General features: G+C 50.3%; 1 protein-coding gene across 6 annotated transcripts in view; it reads right to left on the bottom strand.

Annotated features, from left to right (window-relative positions):
• The window catches only part of DMAP1 (DNA methyltransferase 1 associated protein 1), a 53,382-nt gene that overhangs the window by 8,575 nt on the left and 19,559 nt on the right, over positions 1-25,248 (bottom strand). For 5 of the 6 annotated variants that reach the window (XM_073357953.1, XM_073357952.1, XM_073357954.1 and 2 more), the window contains exons 5-8: positions 21,002-21,160; positions 19,379-19,546; positions 17,883-18,098; positions 15,017-15,088 (exon numbers count right to left, since the gene is read on the bottom strand). In XM_073357953.1, coding sequence (XP_073214054.1) covers positions 15,017-15,088; positions 17,883-18,098; positions 19,379-19,546; positions 21,002-21,160 — 615 coding nt within the window. The remainder of the gene's footprint in view (positions 1-15,016; positions 15,089-17,882; positions 18,099-19,378; positions 19,547-21,001; positions 21,161-25,248) is intronic. The other variant, XM_073357956.1, reaches the window with a different exon arrangement.

The raw sequence follows: 25,248 nt of genomic DNA on the forward strand, positions 1-25,248 counted from the left end.
TGTGGGGATTGCAGACACTACGATGATGCGTATTGTCACATGGCAACAAGGAGGGCCACGTGCAACTGGCTGAATCAGCCCAGACCAATGCACAGGATGCAAAGTTACATGTTAACTTTAAAACAGGGAGGAAAGGAGGACTTGTGGCACCTTCGAGACTAACCAATTTATTTGAGCATAAGCTTCCGTGAGCTACAGCTCACTTCATCGGATTGAAGTGAGCTGTAACTCATGGAAGCTTATGCTCAAATAAATTGGTTAGTCTCGAAGGTGCCACAAGTACTCCTTTTCTTTTTGCGGATACAGACTAACACGGCTGTTACTCTGAAACCTTTAAAAAGGGGAATGACGCCAGGACGGGGACACTAGTTAGATGGAAATTAAAGAGAGGAGCCACAGGGTAAAAAGCCTGCAAGCAGCAGGGAAACCCCGTAAAACCACTAGAGAGAGGCTCAGATTCAATTACACCCCAAATCAAAAGAGACGGTCGAGTGCCAAAAGAACGGCACCATGGCTGAACTGCAGAGTCACGGGGGCCATTAGAGGCAAAAAGGCATCTTTTAAAATTTGGAAATCCAACCCTAGTGAAGATAATAGGAAGGAACACAACCTCTGGCAAGTAAAATATAATCGGCCAGACCAAGAAAGAATCTGAGAAGCAACTTTCCTGTTAGATTCTGTGTCTTTAGAAACAAAAATTAAGTACCTGAGAAGCAGGAAACCTGCCCAGCAGGCAGCGGGATCACTAGCCAACAAAGGTGCTAAAAGAAAAGGAGGACTTGTGGCACCTTAGAGACTAACCAATTTATTTGAGCATGAGCTTTCGTGAGCTACAGCTCACTTCATCAGATGTTTACCGTGGAAACTGCAGCAGACTTTATATACACACAGAAATCATGAAACAATACCTCCTCCCACCCCACTGTCCTGCTGGTAATAGCTTATCTAAAGTGATCAACAGGTGGGCCATTTCCAGCACAAATCCAGGTTTTCTCACCCTCCACCCCCCCACACAAATTCACTCTCCTGCTGGTGCTAGCCCATCCAAAGTGACAACTCTTTACATAATCAAGTCGGGCTATTTCCTGCATAGATCAAGGTTTTCTCACATCCCCCCCACCCCCATACACACACAAACTCACTCTCCTGCTGGTAATAGCTCATCTAAACTGACCATTCTCCAGGTTTAAATCCAAGTTAAACCAGAACATCTGGGGGGGGGGGGTAGGAAAAAACAAGAGGAAACAGGCTACCTTGCATAATGACTTAGCCACTCCCAGTCTCTATTTAAGCCTAAATTAATAGTATCCAATTTGCAAATGAATTCCAATTCAGCAGTTTCTCGCTGGAGTCTGGATTTGAAGTTTTTTTGTTTTAAGATAGCGACCTTCATGTCTGTGATTGCGTGACCAGAGAGATTGAAGTGTTCTCCGACTGGTTTATGAATGTTATAATTCTTGACATCTGATTTGTGTCCATTTATTCTTTTACGTAGAGACTGTCCAGTTTGACCAATGTACATGGCAGAGGGGCATTGCTGGCACATGATGGCATAGATCACATTGGTGGATGTGCAGGTGAACGAGCCTCTGATAGTGTGGCTGATGTTATTAGGCCCTGTGATGGTGTCCCCTGAATAGATATGTGGGCACAATTGGCAACGGGCTTTGTTGCAAGGATAAGTTCCTGGGTTAGTGGTTCTGTTGTGTGGTATGTGGTTGTTCGTGAGTATTTGCTTCAGGTTGCGGGGCTGTCTGTAGGCAAGGACTGGCCTGTCTCCCAAGACTTGTGAGCACTCAAGGAAGAGAAGGCCATGGCAGAGAACCTAAACGAATTCTTTGCAGCAGTCTTCACTACAGAGGATGTGGGGAAGATTCCAACATCGGGGCTGTCCTTATTGGGTGACAAATCTGAAGTACTGTCCCAAATTGATGGGTCATTAGAACAAGTTTTAGAACTAACTGATAAACTAAACAGTAATAAGCCACTAGGACCAGATGGTATTCAGCCTAGAGGTCTGAAGGAACTCAGATATGAAATTGCAGAACTACTAACTGTGATATGTAACCAATCGCTTAAATCGGACTGTACCAGATGTCTGGAGTGCAGCAAATGTAACAACGATTTTTAAAAAGGCCTCCAGAGGCAATCCTGGCAATTATAGGGCAGTAACCTTAACGTCAGTACCAGGAAAACTGGTAGAAGCTACAGTAAAGAACAGAACGATCAGACACAGAGATGAACATGATTTACTGGTGAAGAGTCAACGTGGCTTTTGTAAAGGTTAGTCAGGCCTCACCAATCTTTTGGACTCTTTCAGGAAGTCAACAAGGATGTGGACAAGGGGGATCCAGTGGATATAATGTACTTGGATTTTCAGAAAGCCTTTGACAAGGTCCCTTACCAATGGCTCTTAAGAAAACTAAGTAGCCATGGGATAAGAGGGAAGGACTTCTCATGGATCAGTAACTGGTGAAAGACAGGAAACAAAAGGTAGGAAGAATTGGTCAGTTTTCACAGCAGAGAGTGGTAAATAGCAGGGTCCCCCAGGGGTCTGAACTGGGACCTGTGCTGTTCAACGTATTCATAAATGATCTAAAAAAAGGGGGTGAACAGCGAAGTAGCAAAATTTGCAGGTGATACAAAACTATTCAAGATGGTTAAGTCCAAAGCAGACTGCAAAGAGTTACAAAGGGATCTCACAAAACTGGGTGACTGGGCAACAAAATGGCAGATGAAATTCAAGACTGATAAGTGCCAAGTGATGCATACTGGCAAAAAATAATGCCGAAGATACCTATACGATTGGTTCTAAAGGAGCTGTTACCACCCAAGAAAGAAAATACTAGAGTCACCAAGGATAGTTCTACACAAACTTCAGCTCAGCGAGCAGCAGTGGTCAAAAACAAAATGTTAGGAACCATTAGGAAAGGAACAGAACATAAGACAGAAAATATCACATCTCTGGAGTGCCCACCCCTCGAATGCTGTGTCCAGTTCTGGTTGATGCACCTCAAAAAGGATATAGTGGAACTGGAAAAGGTCCAGAGAAGGGCAACAAAGATGATCCAGGGCATGGAAAGGCTTCCATCCAAGGAGAGACTAAAAGGATTAAGGCTGTTCAGCTTAGAAAAGAGACGACTAAGGGGGGATATGACAGAGGTCTATAAAATCATGACTGGTGCGGAGAAAGTGAATAGAGAAGCGTTTTTTACGATACAAAAACCAGGAGACACCCAATGAAATTAGTAGGCAGCTGTTTAATATGAACAAGAGGAAGGACTTTTTCACACATTGCACAGCTAACCTGTGGAACTCATTGCCATGGGATGTTGTGAAGGCCAAAAGTACAACTGGGTTTTAAAGAACTGGAGAAGTTCCTGGAGGCTAGGGTTATTGATGGCTATTAGCCAAGAGGGTCAGGGATGTAACCGCATGCTTGGGGTGACCCTAAGCCCCCGGACTACCAGAAGCTAGGAGGGGAAGATGGGGTGGATCACTCCAGAATTGCCCTGTTCTATACACTCCCCCTGAAGCTCTGGTACAGGGCACTGTTGGAGACAGGGTACTGGGCTAGATGGACCATGTGCTGACCCAGTGTGGCCGCTCTGATGTTCTTATGATTCTTCAATCATGAATCTACAGATCTGGCAGTGGGTCAGTCTGGAAGGAGGGCTCCAGCTGGGTGGCCTGGGGGCACTGGGTTTAAGGAACAGTTATATTTAACCACCTGGACATGAACAGAACCCTAATGAAGCTTGTAGAAGACACTCAATTGGAATGAGTTGCAAACCTCAGTGAGGATAAAAAATGTCGGGGAAGGGAACCTAGAGAGGTTAGAGACAGGAACTAACAGACTGAGCAGCTACTACATGCAAGACAAAGTAATCCACAAACCCGTATCCTCTGGGAAGTGGGTGTAGCTGAGACACATGCTGTGGTCAGAGAGGCCGAACGCTGGACAGGAGTTTGCAGTGCTAGACGGCAGCTCAAAAGGTCAGTGTCACTTTGAGGCTGCATGCACTGAAGGGTCAGATCTCGCAGCTGGGAGGGGTCAGTCCCTCTTTCCGCAGCTCTGCGGGGTGTCCTGCAGGCCCCACGCTGCTGGAGAGACATCGGCCAACGGGAGGGAGCTCAGAAAAGAGCTACACAAATGATTAGGTGACATGGGGGAAAGGAAGATGAAAGGAGCCAAACACATCTCATTCGTCTGGGAGACAACAAGCAGGGAACCACATTACAGCTGGCAAGTGTGTGACTAGTCTGAAAGCCAAGGAAGAAGAGGAATTATTCAGTGTGCTTCACACGGGCCCAACAAGGAGGGACAGGGAGGGCTGGCAGACTGCACAGCAGGAAGATGTTCCCAACTGCAGGACGGATGAAGCTGTAGAACAGAGGAAGTGGGGTATATCCCATCACTTGGGAGCTTTAAAACGAGGTGAGACAACTGGAAAACACTGTGTAGGGGCCAATCCCCCGCAGGGAGATGGGCTGGAAGATCTAAGAGGTCTTTGTGACTCCCAGCTCCCACGACAGGAAGTGTTTACGGGGAACCCATCGCCGAGGAATTGCAATTCTTTCCCTCTGTTTTCTCTCTCGACACAGAGTTCTGTAGCTACGTGTTTTCCACCTCACTGGAGCCCTGGGCACCATGCCTCAGCCTCACCTCTAAGGCCTGCACTGGGGCCACCATCTCTAGCCAAGACAGGACTCCTCTGCAAGCCTGCCACACCCATGCTGAGCTCCACGCCAGCTGGCTGCATCCTGACCCAGGCAGTCCCACAGGATAGCTGTCACCCCGCCCGGCAGCCCTGGCCTGGCTGGTTGCTAGGGACATGCCATCAGAAGCAGGGGCTTTTCTATAAGCAGCAACCTGGTGCCCTATCAGCAGCTCCGCTGACTGTTCTGGCAAGGCCTTCGGCTGTAACTACACACGCTCCTGGCCAGAGGGTGCCTGGGAGCACTCAGCACCTTCTCGCTGTCAAGCTCTTCAGTCAAAGCTACTGGGAGGCTAGAGGGTGGGGGCAGGAATGGGGGGCACCAGTGGACCCAGACCTCCCTGTAAAAGGCGCGGAACGGCAGCACAAGAGGAACAGGGCTGTTTGGGTTTGCTTTGGCTAAAAACACATTAATGAAGCTTCCCTTTAATTCTGGGGGAGGATCTGCTCTGTGAACAGGAAGGCTTCATCGGCTTCTCAAAGCAAGAGTATATTTTAATTTTACCATCATTAAAGAAAATGTTATGATTTATGTGGCTGCTGTCGAACTAATATCTTTAAAATTTAGCTGGCTAAGCCAATTCATCTTTAAGACTGATGAAGGTTGATTGCTCTCTATGCAAAATGTATTAAAACTAAATGAGGAGTCTATTACTCACACGCCGCTGATAATCTGTTAGGTCGGCTCCGTTAGCTATGCTGTCTCCTAGCAGGGGGAAGCACTGGTGCCCGGCGTGAAGGCGAGCGGGAACACGCATGAGCCAGCCCTGGTTTGGGCTTAAACAGCCATGGGTTTTAAGCAGACACTGCTTTGTGAGAGCTGCATTACCCAAAACAATCCAGAAGGCCAAAGGGAGATGGCAGCACTCCCACCAAGCGCTAGTGACCAGGAGACATGCTGAGGTTGAGGACAAAGGGACAAGCATCAGTCTGGCTCGCTGCTGAGCCTGCAGCGATAGGGTCAAACCCCGCTCCAGGTCTTGGATTTGTGCCTGGTCGTGAGAGGTGCATCTTTAACCCGAATCTGCAGACCCCACAGGTCCCAGCATGCAATGCTGCATCCCGAATTGGAGAGCTGGGCTGCTTGGCTCACAATAGAGCACTGCATGCTGGGATATGTCGTGTCTGAAGATCACACCTGTATTAAAGAGGAGGGTGCTGAGAGGCAATCGGCAGGCCTGGCCCTCGAACTCCTAATGAGTTACCAATGTGGCCCCGGGCTGAGCAAGGCTTGGGCACCCCCCCTGCAGAACACGGATGAGAAGTATGTCCCTACTCGAGTTTAAAGGGAGAATTCCCAGAGAGCAACGACAGCTTCCTAGGTGAGTGCAGTTGCCCTTTTCGTTCCCTCTTCAGAGGAAGCGGTTCTTGTTATTTATTATTTGTAAAGTCCCCCTATCACAACAGCCGGGAATAGATTGCTCTAGTCACAAAACTGATTAGCTGGGATTTTGGAGGTTAATATATTTTGGATGCTTTCCTCCTCCGACAGCATCTCCTTATAGCTCTTTTAGCAACACAGCCCATGCTTATAATTACACCAGCACCGCTTTTGATTTAAGGACTGCAATTCTTTGTCCTTGCTATAAACAACCTGTGCTAAGCGCATGAACTGGGTGTATCAAGAGAAAAATAAAAAAAGGGCAACATACCAACGTGTCACTCAAAGCCGCACAGCTACAGTACCCGCACCTCCCCAGACGGAAACAAGGGCGCTTGGCCTGGGCCCCCGGTTGCTGGGCAGGCAATGCGCCTGGCCCGGGAGCTGCCTACTCACCATCGCAGGAGGGCATGCTGGGCAGTAAGTGGGTTATGCAACGAACAGAGAGAACCAAGATCACTTTTGTAGCCCACGTCCTTGCTGGAGCAGTCCCTTGAGTTGGTGGGGGAGAGGCCTGTCCAAACCTGGGCACTGAAAGACTTTGACCTTGGTCTCAAAGCTGAGCACCTGAGGGCAACAGAGTCACCTGCGCCTCAATTTAGGGCCGAGCCACACCTACCCAGAAACTCACGGATTCACGCTGATTACTGCGAGGCCTACTGCAGATTAACAAATTTTGTCAATTAGTGATGAAACACACAAAACATGGTAACAAAGAGGCAAGGACGCAGCCTGGCAAAACAGACTCGGTTCATTTGAGTTTTCTGCGTCGTTTAGTTTTCCCAATTTACGATAATACGTCAGAGCAGACCAGTAAACTTCCTGGAGTATCACTTGAGGAGTAATGAAGTCTTAGTAACACGAGACCTCACCACAGAGTGCCCAGGGATTACACTGGTGCTGGGAAGTGGTTACAGACTGCTGTCTGCTGGGGGTCTGTACAGAGAATTAACAAATTTACGGATTAACAAGGAAGGACTCAGCGAGGTCCTGCTCAGGATGATTATATCATATTGGATGCTCTGCCATTGCCTGCTATAAACTTAGGACTTTCGTTATGAATCTGCCATTTTCAGAACCTCATAACTTTCTCAAAAACTCTACTTCTGGGGCTGAAATTTCCATGCTTGGTCTCTCACTAAAATGGTTTTGGTTTGTTTTTTAAAGTTTGAGTAGCATTTATTAAGTCATTTCACACAAGTTGTTCCCTGTTTTAATTCAATATTAGAACACATTTTTCCTCACGCTGAGTTTTGCCATTATAAACCTTCAGCATTGCTAGCCCTGAGGACTATGCCCTTCTACCATTTTGCAAAGTAAGTTACAAGCATTTAAAGATTCAGTTGTGTGCACACACGCTCGTAATGCTGACAGACACCGGGCCCTCATTAGCACTGCAGCTGGCCTCTACAAGGAAGGTTTTCAATGCAGAAAACTTTCTCCGTAGCCAGCTTTCAGTGTGAGAATGAGTTCTGCGCGGACGTCTTTCTACTCCTGCAGAGCCTGGAGGTTTGCAGGAGGAGGGAGACCAAAGCTGCACATGAGTAATGCTCTTTTGTTCTGGGTGGCATAGGAGGAGGTGTAAGGGCAGCCTCTCCCATGGGGTGCAGGAGCAGGTAGCTCCCTCTCTCCCACAGCTTGAAGGAACCACAGGAGGAATCTAGCAAATCTGGAATTTTAAACAACAGGGAAATTAAAATACAAAAATGTACGATTATGGGACTGAGCATTTAAACTCAAGAAGGGAGGAAATGAAGACTGAATGTGCAATCTGACCTTGGCCTCCTCGTGTGCATACATTATAAGGTTTTAATTAAACAATCATATTCTATTTCTCAAATAAAATGACACTTTTTCCCCCCGTACAGCCTCAGATCCACTGTGTGGAATCCTGTCGTTCTGCACAGTGATGTGGATGAGCCAGAACAACAGAGTTCAGGAAGGTCATTTAAATGATAAGACAACAGCAAACATACTTGAATGTCATTTGTACTATCTGTTGGCACACAGGATAGTTCACAATTAAATTACAGTATGAACTCTCAGTAGCTATGCATCGGTATCGTGTACAATACCATCAGTACAATACCATCTGGGGTAAATAAGCTACTATTCAATATACAAATGTTCTTAGAAACAAACCTGTGAGTGCTGATTTATGAAAATTATTATTTTACAGTTTCCTTGGCTTGAAGGTAAACCTATTGCTAACTTTCAAATCAGCTGTGAAAAAGTACAAATTCTGTACACCATAAATTCTTCTAGGAAGTGACGGAAAAGGTTTACTAGCGAGATTTCCTTTCAGAGATTGCAAAATCTTTCTCAAGGGTGTGAGAGAGACTCGGAACCAAGGAAAGAGGAAGTTAGCTCAGCTTCCAAATAACAGATATGGAAAAAAACAAGAAATAAAAAAAATCCCTTTGAGATGGAGGACACTGCGTTGCCCTGATACATGGTTTGAGTAACTACAATCAGTTAGAAAACTGCGCTAGTGTAACTATCTCCAAAGGAAATGTTTTGTTTCAATGTACAATACTTCTGGAGACTACATTATTAACAAAGGATGCTTTATAAATAACTCACCGTGTACCCCAAGATGGAGGGAAGAGATGTAGACTACATGATGATAACTTACGGTAAGAATAAAAATATACAGTACAAGATGCTACAGACTTGTAGCAAAGGTTGAAACAAAGCCATCGTTATCTGAGAAATAACGTGATCATGACGCGAAAGACTGTATGACAATGGATGTGCACAACAGGATTACAGCTGCACACTCAGCCTTAACTTGGGCAATTCTTGACCTCAGCACAGGAACTGCCAGACTGGATCAGGCCAGTGATCCACTAGTCCAGTATCCCGTCTCTGACCCGGGTTGGTACCTGATGCTTCAGAGGTAGGCACAACAAATCTTGCAGTTGGATGTTATGGAATAAACAACTGATATTCTCCCTAACCATGTCAGGGACAGACCCTGCCAGTTCTAGATTGCCTGACACTGAAGCAGGAATGTGCATATCAATTCCATGTTATTTTAATCCTTGCTATTGTAACTCTGCATGATCTCATTATCTACATAACATTCAACCCTTTTCGTATTTCCTTTTAGCAATTTTAAATTGCCTGCCTTTCAATTTCATTGACTGCCCCCCTTGCTCTTGTATTCTGAGCAAAGATGGACAGAAGAACTTGCTCTACCTTCTCTAGCCCATTCAATATTTTGTATCCCTTTATCTATCACCTCTTCAAAAAAAAAAAAAAAAAAAAAAAAACCTCCCAAATTTTCCACTCCTTATTGTGACATTCAGGTACGTTTTAGATACATATAGGTATTAAGAACGCATGGACACGTCCACACATCCCTTACTAGTTATACTATATATAAATATTACTCCTGGGGGAATTCTGCGTCACTGCGCACGCACAGAATTCATGTCTCCCGTAGATTTCTTTGCTTCCCCGCAGAAAAATGACTTTCTGACAGGGAAGCAAAGGGAAGCTGCAAGAGCAGTCACACGCCACTCCCTAGCTGCGCAGGCACATGGTTTCAGGCACCCAGAACAGCTGGCAGAGACGTAAATCACCTCAGGGCTGGGAACACCCCGGCCAGTGGCTTCGACCCTGAGCCGTGATCAGCTGCTAGTCCCAGCTGGGCTGGAGGCGAGAGAAGACAGGACTTCCTCTTCCCCTGCAAGGAATGGCTGGGTCTGTGTCAGACCCACCCCCAGAATCCTCCTCCAGCTGCAGGAAGCTCAGCATCCTCCCCAGCCTCCTGCCCCCATCACTCCTCAGCTGCGTGGGGAGGGGTGACTGTATGGGGAGCTGCTCCCCCATCCACCCAACCCCCGGGGCATCCGGATTTCCCATACACAGACACCCTTGCCAAGCCTCACCCCATATACCCAGAAACCCCCCTCCATACCCAAACCCCACTGCATTGAACCTCAACCCCTGCATCTGGAGCCCCCTGCCTCTGGGCCCCCATCCCTGCACCCAGACCACCCCACAGTGAGCTCCCTGCACCCAACCTCCCACCCTGACGAGCTCCATCCTCCTGCACCCAGACACACCCTGCTGAGACCTCCAAACCCACAGACCCCTGCACTGAGCCCCAACCACCTTCACCTGGAAGCCCCTGAACAGTCCCATCGCCCCTGCACCCGGAACCCCCCTCCCCACAAGCCTCTGTGCATCCAGATCTCCCCCACACCTAGACCCCTCACTGAGCTGCCTGCACCCAGACTGTCCCACACAAAACCATCTCATCCCACACCTGGATCCCCCCACTCTGAGCCCCCCACACTTGGATCCTGCCTGGTTGAACCTACCTGCCCCACACGTGGTGCGTCTGGCGCAGCAGGGCAGGGCCCCAGGGTGTTTCTGGGACAGGCCCAGGCCTTGTGCTGTGTCAGGATCGGGTACAGCATCACCACTGAATCCGTGTCCCTGGGGTGGGGGTGGGGAGGCTGTAGGGTGATCTTCCACCTGTGTGTAGCCAGTGGCCTGTGCTCCCCACTGCCATGCTGGAGCCTCTGCATTTATTTACTAACAAATAAAACTTGCAGAATTTTAAAATATTGTGCGTAGAATTTTAAATTTTTTTGGCGCAAAATGCCCTCAGGAGTAATATAATACACCCACTGGCACATTCCACAGGCATGAATTTGGATCAACCTGCATAACTTGCTCAGGCCCTCATCACTCATGGGTAATGTGAACACCACAAATGCAAACCAACACCTCATCATAGCACTAGGTCCATCCTGCATTTTTCCCCTATGAAGAGTAATGTCTTGTACCGAAGTCCATTGCGGCATGCAGCCAGGATTTGCACCCAGTGATTTCCCTACAGCAGAGGTGCTAGGAGAAGCGACAGGAACATTTCAGCTATCTGATCCATAGGACGTTTCAGACTTGGAAACATATGCTTTCCTGCCTGATACGGATGTGCTGATTACCATCAGCTTATCTTACCAAGATGCCTCGGAGTGCAATCAATACTAAACAAATAAATTATTAATTGCTTCAAGTAATTAAATTTATCAAATCCAAATAAATATAACTGATATTTTATGTCGCTGCTTTCTAAGCCCAGGCTCTGAAGGGACGATATTGATCAAGGGAGGGGAGACAGATGTTTCACATGTTAGCAGCTGATGAGGTCTGGGTTTGCATTAATGTCATGCAAGGAGCAGAGTCAAGAGCCTCTGATGGAGAGTAAACAGGCAGCGTGCTTGGCCATTTAATTGTGGGTCAGATCAAATATGAAGAATAAACATTATAAAAGACACACATACAAACCCCCTCCCCCTGCCCCGATCTTTCACGGGAAGCCTCATTCATCTTGGAGCTGTGGCAGAAACCCAACCCCTGCCCCCAAAGAAAAAAAAGCAACCACAGTAAATTGTAACTCATTAATCAGTGCTAAGAAAATGCTCAGCTGGCTAGTAAATATTTAAAAGCCAGTGAGGGCGAATATTTGAATCAATGGGAACTAAAGCTGTGTTCAAAGTTTTTCTTCCCCTATTTCTTTTTTAATTGGCCTGACCGGCAATTTGTCTACAAGATTCTAGTTAGCGGGTAGCAAGTCAGCTTGCTGGCTGGAAGCCTCGTTTGGAGGGAAGTGCCCGGCTGTGAACTAAACGAGTGAGCTCGAGAGTCCCTCAGAGCATTCTGCGGATCTGAGCACTCAGAGAACTCCTTTTCATCCCAGGGTTTTGCTTTGTCCCCAAAGGAGACAACACTTAATTCTTTCTCTTCCAGCCAGCTGGCCCCCCCCACACACACACTTAACAACAGGACAATAGCACCAACTCAGTCCCCCAGCACGGGGACAGGGCTGTACGCTCCCACCCTTCCTCCTAGCCCGTGGCCAAGTGCTCTGTTACTGCAGGGGCCTGCTGCCGCATTAAAACAACTCCTCGTCATTCCTAGACAAAACTGTTATCGTGGAGTTAAGGCTGAGAGCACAGATAAACAATTTAGGGTAAAATACATGACAGAGATGTTGTAATTATCCCCAAACCAAGCACAATAAACCCAGGAAATTCAGAGTTAGAGGGTAAGCTTGAAAGCAATCCAAACCCACTAAGGTATGGACATGCAGTTACGACACCCAAACCTCCTTAACTCTGCCCTGCAGCGACACCATGTAATAACCATATGATTAGGATTAAGGCTTGTTAGTGCTTTGGGGCCTGGAAAAGAGTCCAAGGATTTTTAAAGGTACATTCTAGTTTTTCTTCTCTTTTCTCTCATAGCGTCGCACCCCCAACCCCCAGTTTCCTTCCCTCCTGTCTTCCCACTTCTCCCTGCACACACACCCCACCCATGCCTCGTTTCCTCTGCAGCCTAAAATCCCCCTCCGAGGAATTCACAATGAATCGCACTTTTTCAAAATGTCCAGCCGGTTCCAGTTGTTCTCAATGGGACTGATGCTACAGGCTGCCCTCAGTTAGGACACCCTCTTTTAACATGGCCACTGACTCCATGCTACCCTCATTCAGGATGGTAGCTCCAGACACCAGGAAACAGCAAGAAACTCTGTGAGGAGCAGGTGACAGGAGACCATCTCTGCCAATAGCCTCCGTCCCACCGAGAACAATAGGGGCTTGCAGCCAGTGTGAACGAAGGCAGCTTGTGGGATTCCCTGACGATTATTCTTCAGCCTCTGCAGAAGGAGAAACGATCAGCTATGAAGAATAATGGCAATAAGTGAACACTGATCCTAAAACAAATGTCTTTATATGCAGGTGATGCACAAGATTTCAGCGAGCTTCAACTAGATGGGAAGTTTGAAAAGTCTGTGTCATTCTATTATTATGACCACTAAAGACAAATCAAATCCAACTCTGGAGACTTATGTTCTTCAAGGACCAGGTTAACATTAATTTTAAGGAACTAAACTATTAGTTTCAATTAACGGATGAATTCTAAGCAATCCGTTCTACAGCCAAAAAGTAAGTGCTGTCATTTTGAGGAGGATCAGGGGCATTTTTCATACAAAACAAAGAAGTTGAATCCCTGCTCTGAGTGCAAAATTCAACTTAGCCTTAATTGTGGAGTAGCAACTGGTGCCTAATAAAACATAACATAAAAGATACATCTGACTGTAAACAACAATACCTAGATCTGATACAGCTCTTCTCACAGAACCCTGTAGGAGCGGCCAGGCTTACCAAGCAAGAGGACTGGGTGAAGGGAGAGACCACAGGGGCAAATCTCTTACACCCAGCCTTGCCAGTAAATACTGGAGCCTCGAGTGCTTTGTACAAACGCTGCCCCTCGCACCAGAGCGGCTGCTCCCCCTTGTCATGTTCATGCTGTGGGATGTGTCCAGGGCCTGGCTGAGAGCGGTGTACAGAGCAGAGAACTAAAACCCCCAGGTCAGCAGAATTTGCAATTCCACGTTCATGCTGCTTAGCACTGTTACAATGCCTTACAGGTTCGACCGTGCCGCAAACACGTCAGCTCGTGAATCCTCAGCCCTCCCAAGCGAGTGAGCCCCTTAGCCCCATTTTACCTGTAGGAAAACTCAACCAAAGAGGTTCAAGTGAGTGGGCGAAGGCAGCAAAGGGAGTCCGTTTCAGAGCCGGAATCAGGACTCAGAAATGCCCAATTCCCACGTTCTGCCCCTTTACCCTGACAGCCCTGCCCTCCCTATCCGGCCGGAGCCCACAGCACCCGTTGCCATTCATGTGGGCCTCCCATCCGGCTATTTGGCCTGAAGAAAGTGGCTGGCTCTGCCAGATGGTTCTGTCACCGACATGGTGTTGCTCAGCTTTGCTTCCAGTTAAAAAAAATCCAGCCACCCCTTATTCGTTTTCAAAATCCAGCTCAATCTCCGTAAATGACTCTATTTATCTTGGTGCCAGAGAACGCATCTGCCATGTCTCCATGAATCTTCACACATGTACCAGAGACTGTGACCACCCGACTGCATTGCAAAGCTGAGGGCAGTGGCAGCTCCTCAAGAAATGGGATCCCCACAGCTTGCACGCCCCTCCGTAGCCTGCCTGAGCCAAGCCACAGCTAACACACACACAGCCCATGGGCGCCGCACAATTCCCCAGAGACGGCGCTCTGCTTCCCCGTGCATTTCATGCAGGGGCTGAACATCTCTCGACATCCCCTGGAGCAGACCAGAAAATTTACCAGGCTAGACAAAGTATCTGCTTGCCCCCCATCACCATGACAACAATAAAGTAACTAAGGGTGTTTTTTACTTGCCTATACAAAAAGATGCTCTTTTCCCAGCAAATGGGATTTTGTAAGGCTGATATCGAGGCCCCTGAGAACAGTCAGTCACACAGGTGGGTTACCTGGATCACTACTCCCCAGCCTCGTGCTAGGAGAGAGATGTCGACTCTTGCACATAAAACAATGCCAGGGTTTATTACTTCTTCACCCTGAGGGTGAAACAGGCACCTGGAGCTTTTCGAACCAATATTTAGTGAAGTTAAAAAAAATTATGTACCTGTGACAGACCAGCGTGTGCAAGGCACAACAGGAGAATCTGCCCTCAAAGGCATCTTACAGCAATGCACCAACATCTACACTCTAGGAGGCGTATTACATTCGGCTGCAGGCTCTGTTTGGGCCAGGCAGCTCCCCTGGGCTTTGCTGGGTGGGTCTGACTGCTCAGGGGACGGTGACCAGTGACGAGACACCGGCAGGGTCAGGCGTTCGCATACAAGAGGGCCTTTGACTTTATAAAGTAAAGCAGAGCTGGCCTAGAGCTCAAACACAGCCAGCGTTCCTGGCTACAGCCCACACTGCTGCTGGAGACCAGACTCTGCTTATGTTAGAGGCAAGATCTTGATTTTCCACAGCTGTAAAAGGAGAACGGATAGGAGCAGAGAGACAGGGAGAAAGATATTAACAGCGGCCCCAAAGGGCCAGGGCAGCAGCCTACCCTCTGGCTTCGCAGCGTGACACCTGCAGATTTGAAGTCAGGAAACTTGATGCCAGCAGTCTCAGGAACAGCCTGAAAGAGATTGAGACAGGATGTGTTGACGGAGGAAACGCATGGGGTGACACAGAGGCTATCTGAAGGGGAAACACCATTTCCTGACACACAGCCACCTGCCAGAGCTGAGGGAAAGGAAAATCCCAAGCAAACCCCATAGAAACCACTGAGGAAAATACTCAGCTCCAAGACATCTTTGGAAAACACAAAGCCACCTTTGTGCAATGCTTTCCACTGAGTCAGCCAACCACCACAGAGGGTGTGAACCCCAACCAACACACCTCCAGTGGGTGAATGCGGCCACATGACCCGGGTCTAATTTAAGGCCCAGCTTAGCAGCTGAAGGCACTCAGCACTCACAGGATCTGGCCTTTCTGCAAGCCTTATGGGGCAGGAGCCAGGCATTCTATGATTTGTACAGCTCCGAGCACCCTCATGTGGTCCCCTATATAATAAGGACTGTTCTCCTTGATTGAGGCCTGTATTTTACTATGTATTAAGTCACTTATTTGCAGCTTTTCCTTTCCCTCCTCACACTCTGACCACAGCTTGCCTCTCTGTATTGCTTGGAAGGTGCTCACTGATGAGCAGGGCACCCGATTTAGCAGGAGAGGTTTGGTTGGTTTTTTTTTTAAATGCAACTGAGGAGAATGCTGTGCGACTGATCAGAACATTCAGTGACCTGCCTTTTTAAACGACAACTATGCCAACCTGAAGATATTAGTGGGAATAAATCCCTGCAAGATCCTTTCATGTTGGGCTTTCACCCTTTCTGCCCCAGTGACAAGCTCCAGAGCTGTATTCTACTTCCCATAAACTCCCCCTAAAGTTTCAGATGGAGAAATCTCTCTTCTCTCACTTGAAAGTCACCAGGATATTGAGTCACTTCCATCGACAGCAGCCACATTTCTATGCTGGAGGGAACTGCATTTCACAAGCAGGTGCGTGATCCCCAGACACACAATCTGCTAGGCCCTCTGGGGTGAACGAGTGCAACGGAACCACTAAGGCTCGATGGGAAATACACCTGTAGGATATGATCTGGTGGTTTGTGTGCTCTCCCTGCCAACCATGTCTCTCTCCTGCTCACTCGTATGCTCCCCCAAAGGAAAAGCCATCTCAAAGTCCTGGCTGCCCCCGCCACAGAATCAGTCACGCTGCTCTCTAACCTCATTTCTCAGAGGCTCTCCGGTTTGCTCTTGCTATTGTTCCTGGATTGAGACTACAAGGACAGCGACTCAACTCCCCGGGTTTCCTGCTAACAGTCACCACCTGAGTCAGAACTCTGCAATGTGCTGTACAATGCATCTCACCTCTTGCCCCTGCCTGGCCAGCCCAGCACCGTGCTGCATGGGCAACGGGCCTGCCAGGCAGTAACGGCACTCACAGTTAGCCCTAAGCAGGGAGTATTTGACCCAATAACTGGGTGACACACAAGCCAAATAATCAATCCCTAAAGGCCCCAGGCACTGTTGTTTCTAAATGTCGTTTCTAAATACAGGGATGGCCAAAGCGTGTCCCAGGGGCCAAACAAACCCATCGAGGTGTACCAGCCACTTTCATCTTTGGTAGGTACAGCCTACAGCTTGGATTCTCATCGGAGCACAGTGGGTGGGGGACCTGTAGTGTCCAGAGCACACTCAAGACAATGTGCCCTGCTCCATTTCACACAGTGTGGCCCTCAACCAGGCACCCTGGGGCAGCGGGGATAAAACCAGGTCTCTTGCTCAGCCGAGTCGGCTCTGACTGCGCTGAGTGCATAAGCAATTAACGGGGTTCTCCTGCCTTGCACGCCTGTACAAGCTGTAAACGCTTCAACCTCAATTGACTCTTTGGTAAATGATTTTCCTTTGTTGGAACGATGCTGATGCAGCTCTCGATTCAAATTCTTAGTTAAAATGCAATTTTTGTTAACGTTTCCCTGCTAGAGTTGGTAATTGACTCCTAATGGACTCTGTCATGGTTGAAATGATGCTCGTGTAACAACAGAAACCGCCTCCCTGCCTGCCCTGCCGCACCTACCTGGGCACGTACATGCAGCCGGACACCAACCCACAGCCGCCACTCAGGGGGACACAGACCAAACCAGCTGGGAGCTTTGAACGCCTTTGATGCCATTTCCCATCACCACCCCTGTTCTGCTCCCACCACTTCTGGGTTCTCTCCCCTCGAACGCAGGATGCTCGGGCAGTGGGCGAGCTGTGCTCTGCCAGCCCAGGGAAGCTCACACCATAGTGCCCTGGCTTTTCGGGTCTCTTTATTCATGGCACAGAGACCCCCTTTTTGGAGCAAGAAGGTGCGTGACGAGTAGCTGGGCAAGCACCATGAAGCAACAACAGCCAGCAGTGCCCTTCTCCTCCCTCCATCCACCCCTGCTTCAGCTAGACGAGAACAGTCCTGGCTGTGGACAGCGGGGCAGCAATTCCCAGCCATCGGGTGGCTTGGCTAGCTGGCACCATGTTCGGTGCGATTTCATAATTTAGGTAACCCCTAGCATTTTACAAACATGAACTGATTCAACATCAGGGCCCCTCCTGGGAGTAGAGAAAGTAGCATCACCCCCATCTTACCTGGGGAAACTGAGGCACAAAGCGGTGGAGCCAACTGCCCAAAGCCACAGAGCAGGTCAATGGCAGAGCTGAACTGAAACCTGCAAATCTGGGCTCCCTAGTTTCTAGACCACATTGCTACCCAAAATATACCTGTCTTTGGGCCCAGACAGCAGCCTCCCCCTGCCCCAGCTGAAGCCCAGCACCTGGCACTGGCAGGACGAGACCGGTCCTGGGAGGAGAACTCAGGGAATAAATGTTACCCAGTGACAGCGAAGACAAGAAATGTTTACAGGCTTCTCTGTCTCCTTCTTCTGGGGCAGCTTCTTCTTGGGAGCCTTGCGCTCCGCTCGCCTCTGCTCGGTGGTGGTGTCGGCAGCGGTGATGAGTTTCTGCAGGTCTTGGGTTCTCTTCTCTCTCTCTTTCTTCCTGGCTTCAATTTTCCGGAGCTCCTGGATCAGATATTCCTCTTCTGCCACCTGCCGGCCAGAGCGAGGAAAGGCGGTTAGAGCAGCCAAGGGGGCAAAGCAAGGCAAGGGGGCCACCTACCGACAGCAGCTCTGCTCCCACGCCCGTCCCCACACTGGCCCTGCACCCAGCTTTTAGCTTCCTTGCCTTACCCAGCCCAGGCACCCAACACTGCAATTCCAGGAGGCATTCAGGGCCCAGTGGGTGGCTGCTAGATCCCACACTGGGCCCAAGTTACTCCCCCGACAAACCCGATCCCTTGGTTTTCCCTTGAGGGAGAGAACTCAGCGTGACACGTTCTGCAGGGCTGCTTGGTCCAACAGGGGGGACGAGAGTACCGTGGGTCAGTACCCTTGGCCTCTGGGAAGGCAGCACCTTGCGTCACCCCAATGACTCCTGTTACCCTGCACTGACGGGTGTCCGATCCAAACCCCCATGGGCCAAGGGAGAAGAGCAGCACAGCAGGACTGGGATAAACCAAGGGGCAGGAAGTCGGGTGAGTGACTGGAGGGGATTGCTCTCTCTCACCAGCTCCCTGGGAACACGAAAGAGCCGTCCTGGCAGCTCCTGACCTGGCAGCACTGGGACTATCTGCAGCTAGCGACCATTAATTAGCCAAAGAGGAAGAGCGGAGCCTCATGTGCAACATTACAGTCCCCGGTGTATTCCAGCAGGACTGACGCTCCTGCCTGCTGCCATGAGGGCTAGGTACTGCCTGCGCTCCCCAGAAGTCTGAGACAGCTGGGGGGAAGCCCGGCGAACGCACACCCTGGAGAGAGTTCAGAGGCTGCCAGGGATCTCACTTCGTTTCAGCCCTTAGACCCAGGAAAACAAGGCTCAGGCCATGGCCTGTGCTAAAGGCTGGAACCCCGTGCTGGGTATTCGGCCACCTTAGAGCAGCCATTGTCAATTTGTGACCCCCAAAGAAGCTGTTGCTAGAGATCAGAACCCTGCTTCTCTCCCTTCCCCGCAACCTTCTGCCAAATAACTGTGCCAAATCATTGCCCCACTGCGCTCGGCCTGCCTCATGCAGCCACCCGTTACTGGTCAGACACACAAGCTGTAAGCCCTGGGGGACAGGGGCCACATCTTTGTGCAGTGTTTATGCTGCGCCTAGCACAAAGGGACCCTGAGGCATGCCTGGGGCCCGTAGGCACTACAGTAATACAGAGAAGGACTAAATCCTACAGGGCTTCCTCTGTGGCAACTGCCACAAGGCCTCGCAGGCTGCGCTGGGGACGTACGATTGACAGTGGAGAGGGTGTGGGAAGGGGAGGCCCGGCTGAGTTACCTGCTCTGGAGTCCTGTTGTACAGCCTCTCCAGCTGCTCCTTCCTACGTCTCTCATGGCCGGCGTCAAAGACGGGGATTTTCAGGTCGGTGCCTGGAGCAGCGCGGACGTTGGCCAGCTTGGTGCAGATGTGGTAATACCGTTCCTTCAGGTCCTCCACTGACCTTTTCTGTGGAATACCCCACAGAACGGATGACGTTACAAGAGGGCTGAAGGAAACCCAGCTCCCAGTCTTTGGGGGAAGGAGGCCATGCCTCCAGAAGCAAGGCGAGGGAGAAGGAATAGCAGAGCGTGGAGAGGCCTGTCCCTTCTGACTGGCCCAGTTTCTGTGAGGGTCTGTGCAGGTTGCCACCTGCTGTTATTAGCACCTTTCACTACTTGCCTGCCACTGCTGCTGTCTCGGGGTTACAGAAAAGGGCTGGAAGTGAAGAGACCTGGGTTCCAGCCTTGACAGTCACTGACTCATGGTGTGACTGGGAGAGCGCCTGCACCGTGCCTCAGTTTCCCTATCTCTAACACGAGATGATGATACTGTTCCTCCTTTATAACGTGCTTTCAGATCCTCCAGGCAGGTACTATAGTCCTACTTCACCAGTGTTATCCCTGTCACGCTGCTCCTTCTCTCTCCTGCCGGCAGAGGCTGGCACTGCAGAGGGGGCCCAAAGCTTCCTCCTGGCGGCCCACAAGAGAAAGCTGTTCTCAGAAGCTCCTACGCAGAAAATGGGGCCTGGTGTCTGAGCTCCCAGCCACAGGCCTGGATTTCACATGGAGCACGTGATAAATGCCTTGGGGCCCCGTGACAAAGAGCGCTAGTGATTCACGCTCTGTGCTGCATTGTACCGAATGAGGTCTGAACGGTGTGTGACACAGGGGTGCAAGATGCAACAGTTTCCCTGGATTCCCCTGCCTGGCTGGAACCAGGACAAGGGGAGAGTGGGCTGCCTCAACCGCCCTTTGAGCTTTGTTATAAAGCTAATACTCTGTCCTGCTACCGCGCCCTTCATCAGAGCATCTCACAGGCTGTTACAAGCTTCAGAACCAGGCAGTGACTCGGTTTCCCCCAGCATGCTCCCCTACCTCACAGGGAAACAGGGTGGGCTAGTAGTTAGTGGAGAGGACTAAAAGACAGGACTCCTGGGTTCTATTCTCAGCTCGGTGACTTGCTCCTTGCTTCACAGGCCTGACAAAGACTCGCGCAAGGTCATGACGCAAGCCAGTGCCGCTTGCTGGAGAAGAACCCAGGATGCTGGCCCTTCACTGAACACTAGATGATCTTCCTGCCCAGAGGTGAGACTCAAACCCAGGAGTCCTGACCTCCAGGCCTCTGCACTCCCCACTAGCTCAGCCTGCCTCTTTTTCAGTGCTTGGTGAGTTGGTTTCCTGGCAGGGACAATTTTCTCAAGGGATTCTGACTTCCTAATAAAATGCAACAGGGAACCGACGTGAGTTGTGGCGGATTTAATTATAAACAAAACGAGTAGTAATACCCTGCGCTGGAAATTCAATATTCCTCCCTGCCAATAATTCATTCTTTTCCCGTAATTAAGTTGATACAACGGGTAATTTGCTCCTCGCCACGTGGCAGGCTCAGCGCACCTCCCGGCTGCGTATTCCCGGCACTCACCTTGAACTGCTGGTGGTCGTAGCGGTCATGGATCACCACGAAGCGCAAGTCGAACCTGCGGGAGAGGTCGAAGAGGTGATCTGTCTCCACCTTGGTCCAGGCGTCGTCATGCAGGTACATCTGATACTCCTGCTCCGAGTACACAGGCACCTGCACTGTCTGCACAGGGAGAGAGAAGGGAGGTGGCTCACTCGTCGGGCTGCCCCGCCCCCAGTAGCTGGGGCCTCTCTCAAGCTGCCCTACAGGTAGAGACAGAGCAAACCAAAACCACAGGGCACAGATGGGCAAAGGGGCCATGAGTCTTTGCCCAAGTGGTCCCCTTACCCACCCAACTGCACCTCCTGTGGACACTGCCACAATGGAGCTATGGAGCCAAGTGGAAGGGGTCACGTGGGGTCCTCCAGCCCGCCAGGGTTTATTTGGTAATTATCCCTGGGCATTTCCAATGTGCCCACTGCCACCGTATCCAAGCACCAAGAGGTCCAGAAGACCTGCCTTGGCCTCCCAGCAGGGTCTCCCTTCCACCAGCCCCCAGCCCCTCACTTCCAAAGGCCCAGCCAAGGGAAGGTGTACAACCAAGAGGGACCTCTCTGAGAGGCAGGGACTCGAAGTCAGGGTCTCAGACATTATGCTCTGGGGATCATTCTCCGCCCAGACAAACCGTGCTCCCCATTCCACCTGCTCTCCTAGAGGGAACTGCATGGCCAGGCAGTGGCCACTGGGCCCTAGCCTGGAAGCCCTGACTCAGGCTAGCCAAGAGCCTGAAAGCAAACAACCTCGTGTTTGCAGCTACCCTCCTCCCCATTCCACAAAGCCCTTCCAGCTCAGTCCTTCCTGCCCTCCAGCAGCGGCACCTGGGCATTCACTGTGGCCTACCAAACAAGGAAGGCTCCTGTGCGGTCATATATTCCCCCCGGTAGACTGTGAGCTCCTCCTACAGGCAGCACCTGGCCCTGTATTCCCCCGGCACAAAGGTCTGAAGGTTGGATGTGGTGCAGCTATGGGCCACCAACCCAGCTGCCACCTGCTCTCTTCCCCACCGTCACTGGCCCTTTGCGAGCGGACAGCTGGCCCTCACTCCTGTGTCAACCCTGAGTCCCCAGACACCGTCAGGGCAGGGAGCACAAAGCCAACACTGGGGTCAGTCTAGCCTGCTTTGCAAGGGTTGGACACTGGATGCCAGCACATCACAGGCATCACACGGATGCTCAGAGACAGCAGAAGAGCCTGCTGAAGTCACAACACATGGTAACACAATGGGATGAGAGTACAGCCTGCATCCTAGGGAAAGGGCTGCTCCTTTAATCCCACACCCCTAGAGTCTGGAGGGCAACTTCCTGCCTTCGCAAAAATACCCCTCAACACATTTTAATAGGCCCCCGGTGCTGGGCACCTGAGCAGCACACCCTCCCCTGGAAACCCAGATCCCCTGCCAAGCCCTAGGCCAAGCATACAGAGCATCTGCCCCAGCTCCAGCCACTTCGGTGCAGCATCTCTGAGGGGCAGCCCCTTCTGTTCACGAGTGACAGGTCTGCCTGGGCACGGGGAGGCAGCCTGTCAACTGGCCGGGCACTGTGCAAACCTCACTGCTCTCAGGAAGCATCTCTTAACCATGGAAATCAGGGCAAGAGCACTGCATCAGATGGTTTATGGGACACCCAGACAGTGGGATCATTTACTTGAGTCTAAAGGATACAGGGGCTAGGAATGGGTGAGAACTACCAACCCGGACCAGGCTGGGGAATGGAGGAGAAGAGAGTGGCTGGCTCACCAATTTCGGAATGGGCCCCAGAGCCTCTCATCTTTAGGGGACAGCTACCCCGCCCAGGGACTGCTATTCTCTGATGGCGAGGTGTCTCTGAAACACAAGCTGCTGGCCCCACCAGAAATGGCTCGCGAGAACAGTGGACTCTCTTTTGAATTGTGAGAAGTGGGGTGGAGGCAAGGCTACGTCCTGCCTGTGTTAGCTCAGTGCCGTGCCGCAGCACGATGGCCAGCATGAGTAGGTGGCTCTGAGAAATTCATTCTCCCATTGCGAGAGCGCTTTTTGGCCAGGGGATCCCAGAGCGCTTCACCGCACAGATACACTCACTGAGGAGAGCCAGGCTCCAGCCTGGCATTCTGACCCATCCATGGTACCTGCTAACACCTGGCAGGGGTATTTTGGGTGCGACAGGGGCAGAGATTATCAGTGCCCCTTGCGAGTGGGCACAGTGCCGGCACCCCTCAAAGCTCGACTGTGGATACCCGGACGTCACCTTGTGAATCGGCTTGACAGCCCTGCCAATTGCTGCCCAATCACTGAACCCTTTGCAGGTTAGGCCACAACACAGGAGATGCGGGTTCAAGGCCCTGCTCTACCAGACTTCCCATGTGACCATGGGCCAGTCACTCGGGCTCTCCGTGCCTCACCTGCTGCCCTGTCTCACGGCAGTGCCGAGAGGAGAAATACATTCGAGACTGTGAGCTGCTCAAATATTACGGGAATAGGGCCACAGAAGTACCCTGGCCTGCAGAAAGGTGCTGGCGAGGCAGAGCTGACAGTCCCTGGCCCCTTCCTCACATTTCCCTGAACTCCTTTTCTTCTGACTTTAGACCTGGGAGAGGCACAGAGACTGCCCTGGTCTTGATAGCTGGTGGCCACCTCCTGGCACCGGTGTCCATGTGCTGATCTGATATCTGTCAGCAGCCTGACACCAGGGACCGTACGGGGACCCTGGTGTGCTGCCCATGGCATGCCCCGCCAGACTTGTGCTCCAGTAGAGCAGTGGACAAGGCCTGGCTACAGCATAGCAGCAGGCTGACAACACTCCGCTCTCACACCTCTCAAAGGCCCAGACAGTGCAGTGCCTGTCAAGTGCTGGGCTTGGGTAATGGCTGGCTGAGTGGACAGGACTGAAGTGAGACGGGAACGGCCCCTCCAGACGGCAGATGTTGTGTCTGCTCTTTCAGTTCAGGGGGCTGTATCTGCCCTCAGAACAAGGAGCACAAGCTTGGAGCCCTGCTGGATTTTTGGCTTCTCCCGGAGTTCCAATCAGTAGCAACTGCGAACGAGGCTTTCCCTCCTCGATGCATGGCAAGAAGATTGGGATATGGACATTACCCAGGTCTTGGTCACTTCCAGACCCGGTAACCACTAGGGCTACTGCTCATTTGGAACACTCTCCACTTCTGGTCACCCGTCTCAACAGAGAGACAGCGAAAGGAGATGGGGTTCTGAGGCGAGGAGCAAGAATGATTAGATGAAAAGACTAGGAATGATTAGCTCAGAGAGGAGACGAATGAGAACATAAGAATGGGACACTGGATCAGACCAATGGCCCATCTAGCCCAGTACCCTGTCTCTCTGACAGTGACCAGTGCCAGGACTTCAGGGGGAGCACACAGAACAGAGCAGCTGGAGTGGCCCACCCTTGTCTTCCACTCCCAGCTTCTGGTACTCAAAGGTTTAGGGTCCCCAGAGCATGGGGTTGCATCCCTGACCATCTTGGCTAATGCCCACTGATGGACCCTCCATGAATTGATCTAGCTCTTTTTTGAACCCAGGTATACTTTTGACTATCACAACATCCCATAGCAATGAGTTCCACAGATTGATTGTGCATTGTGTGAAAAAGTCCTTCCTCCTAAACCTGCTCCCTATTCATTGGGTGACCCCTGGTTTTTGTATTGCGAGAAAGGGCAAATAACACTTCTCTATCCACTTTTTCCACACCAGTCATGATTTTATAGACATTATCACATTCCCCCTTTGTTGTCGCTTTTCTAAATGAACAGCCCTAATCCCTTTAGTCTCTCCTCACATGGAAGCCATTCCACACCCTTGATCATCTTTGTTGCCCTTCTCTGAACCTTCTCCAGTTCCATCATATCCTTTTTCAGATGATGCAACCAGTACTAGACACAGTATTCAAGGTATGGGCGTACCACAGATTTATATCGTGGTATTATGATTTCTTTTGTCTTATTTTCTATCCCTTTCCTAATATTCTGTTAGCCTTCTTGACCACTGCTGTGCATTGAGGGGAAGTTTTTGGAGAACTGTCTGCTGTGACTCCAAGATCTCTTTCTTGAGAGGTAACAGCTAATTTAGAACCATCAGTTTGTATGCATAGTTGGGACTACATTTTCCAATGTGCATTACTTTTCACTTATCAGTGTTGAATTTCATCTGCCGTTTTGTTGCCCCGTCCTCCGGTTTTATGAGCTCTTGAATAATTTTGTAACATCTGCAAATTTCGCCACTT

Source organism: Lepidochelys kempii, chromosome 8 (assembly GCF_965140265.1).
Source record: "Lepidochelys kempii isolate rLepKem1 chromosome 8, rLepKem1.hap2, whole genome shotgun sequence".
Classification (NCBI taxonomy): domain Eukaryota; kingdom Metazoa; phylum Chordata; order Testudines; family Cheloniidae; genus Lepidochelys; species Lepidochelys kempii.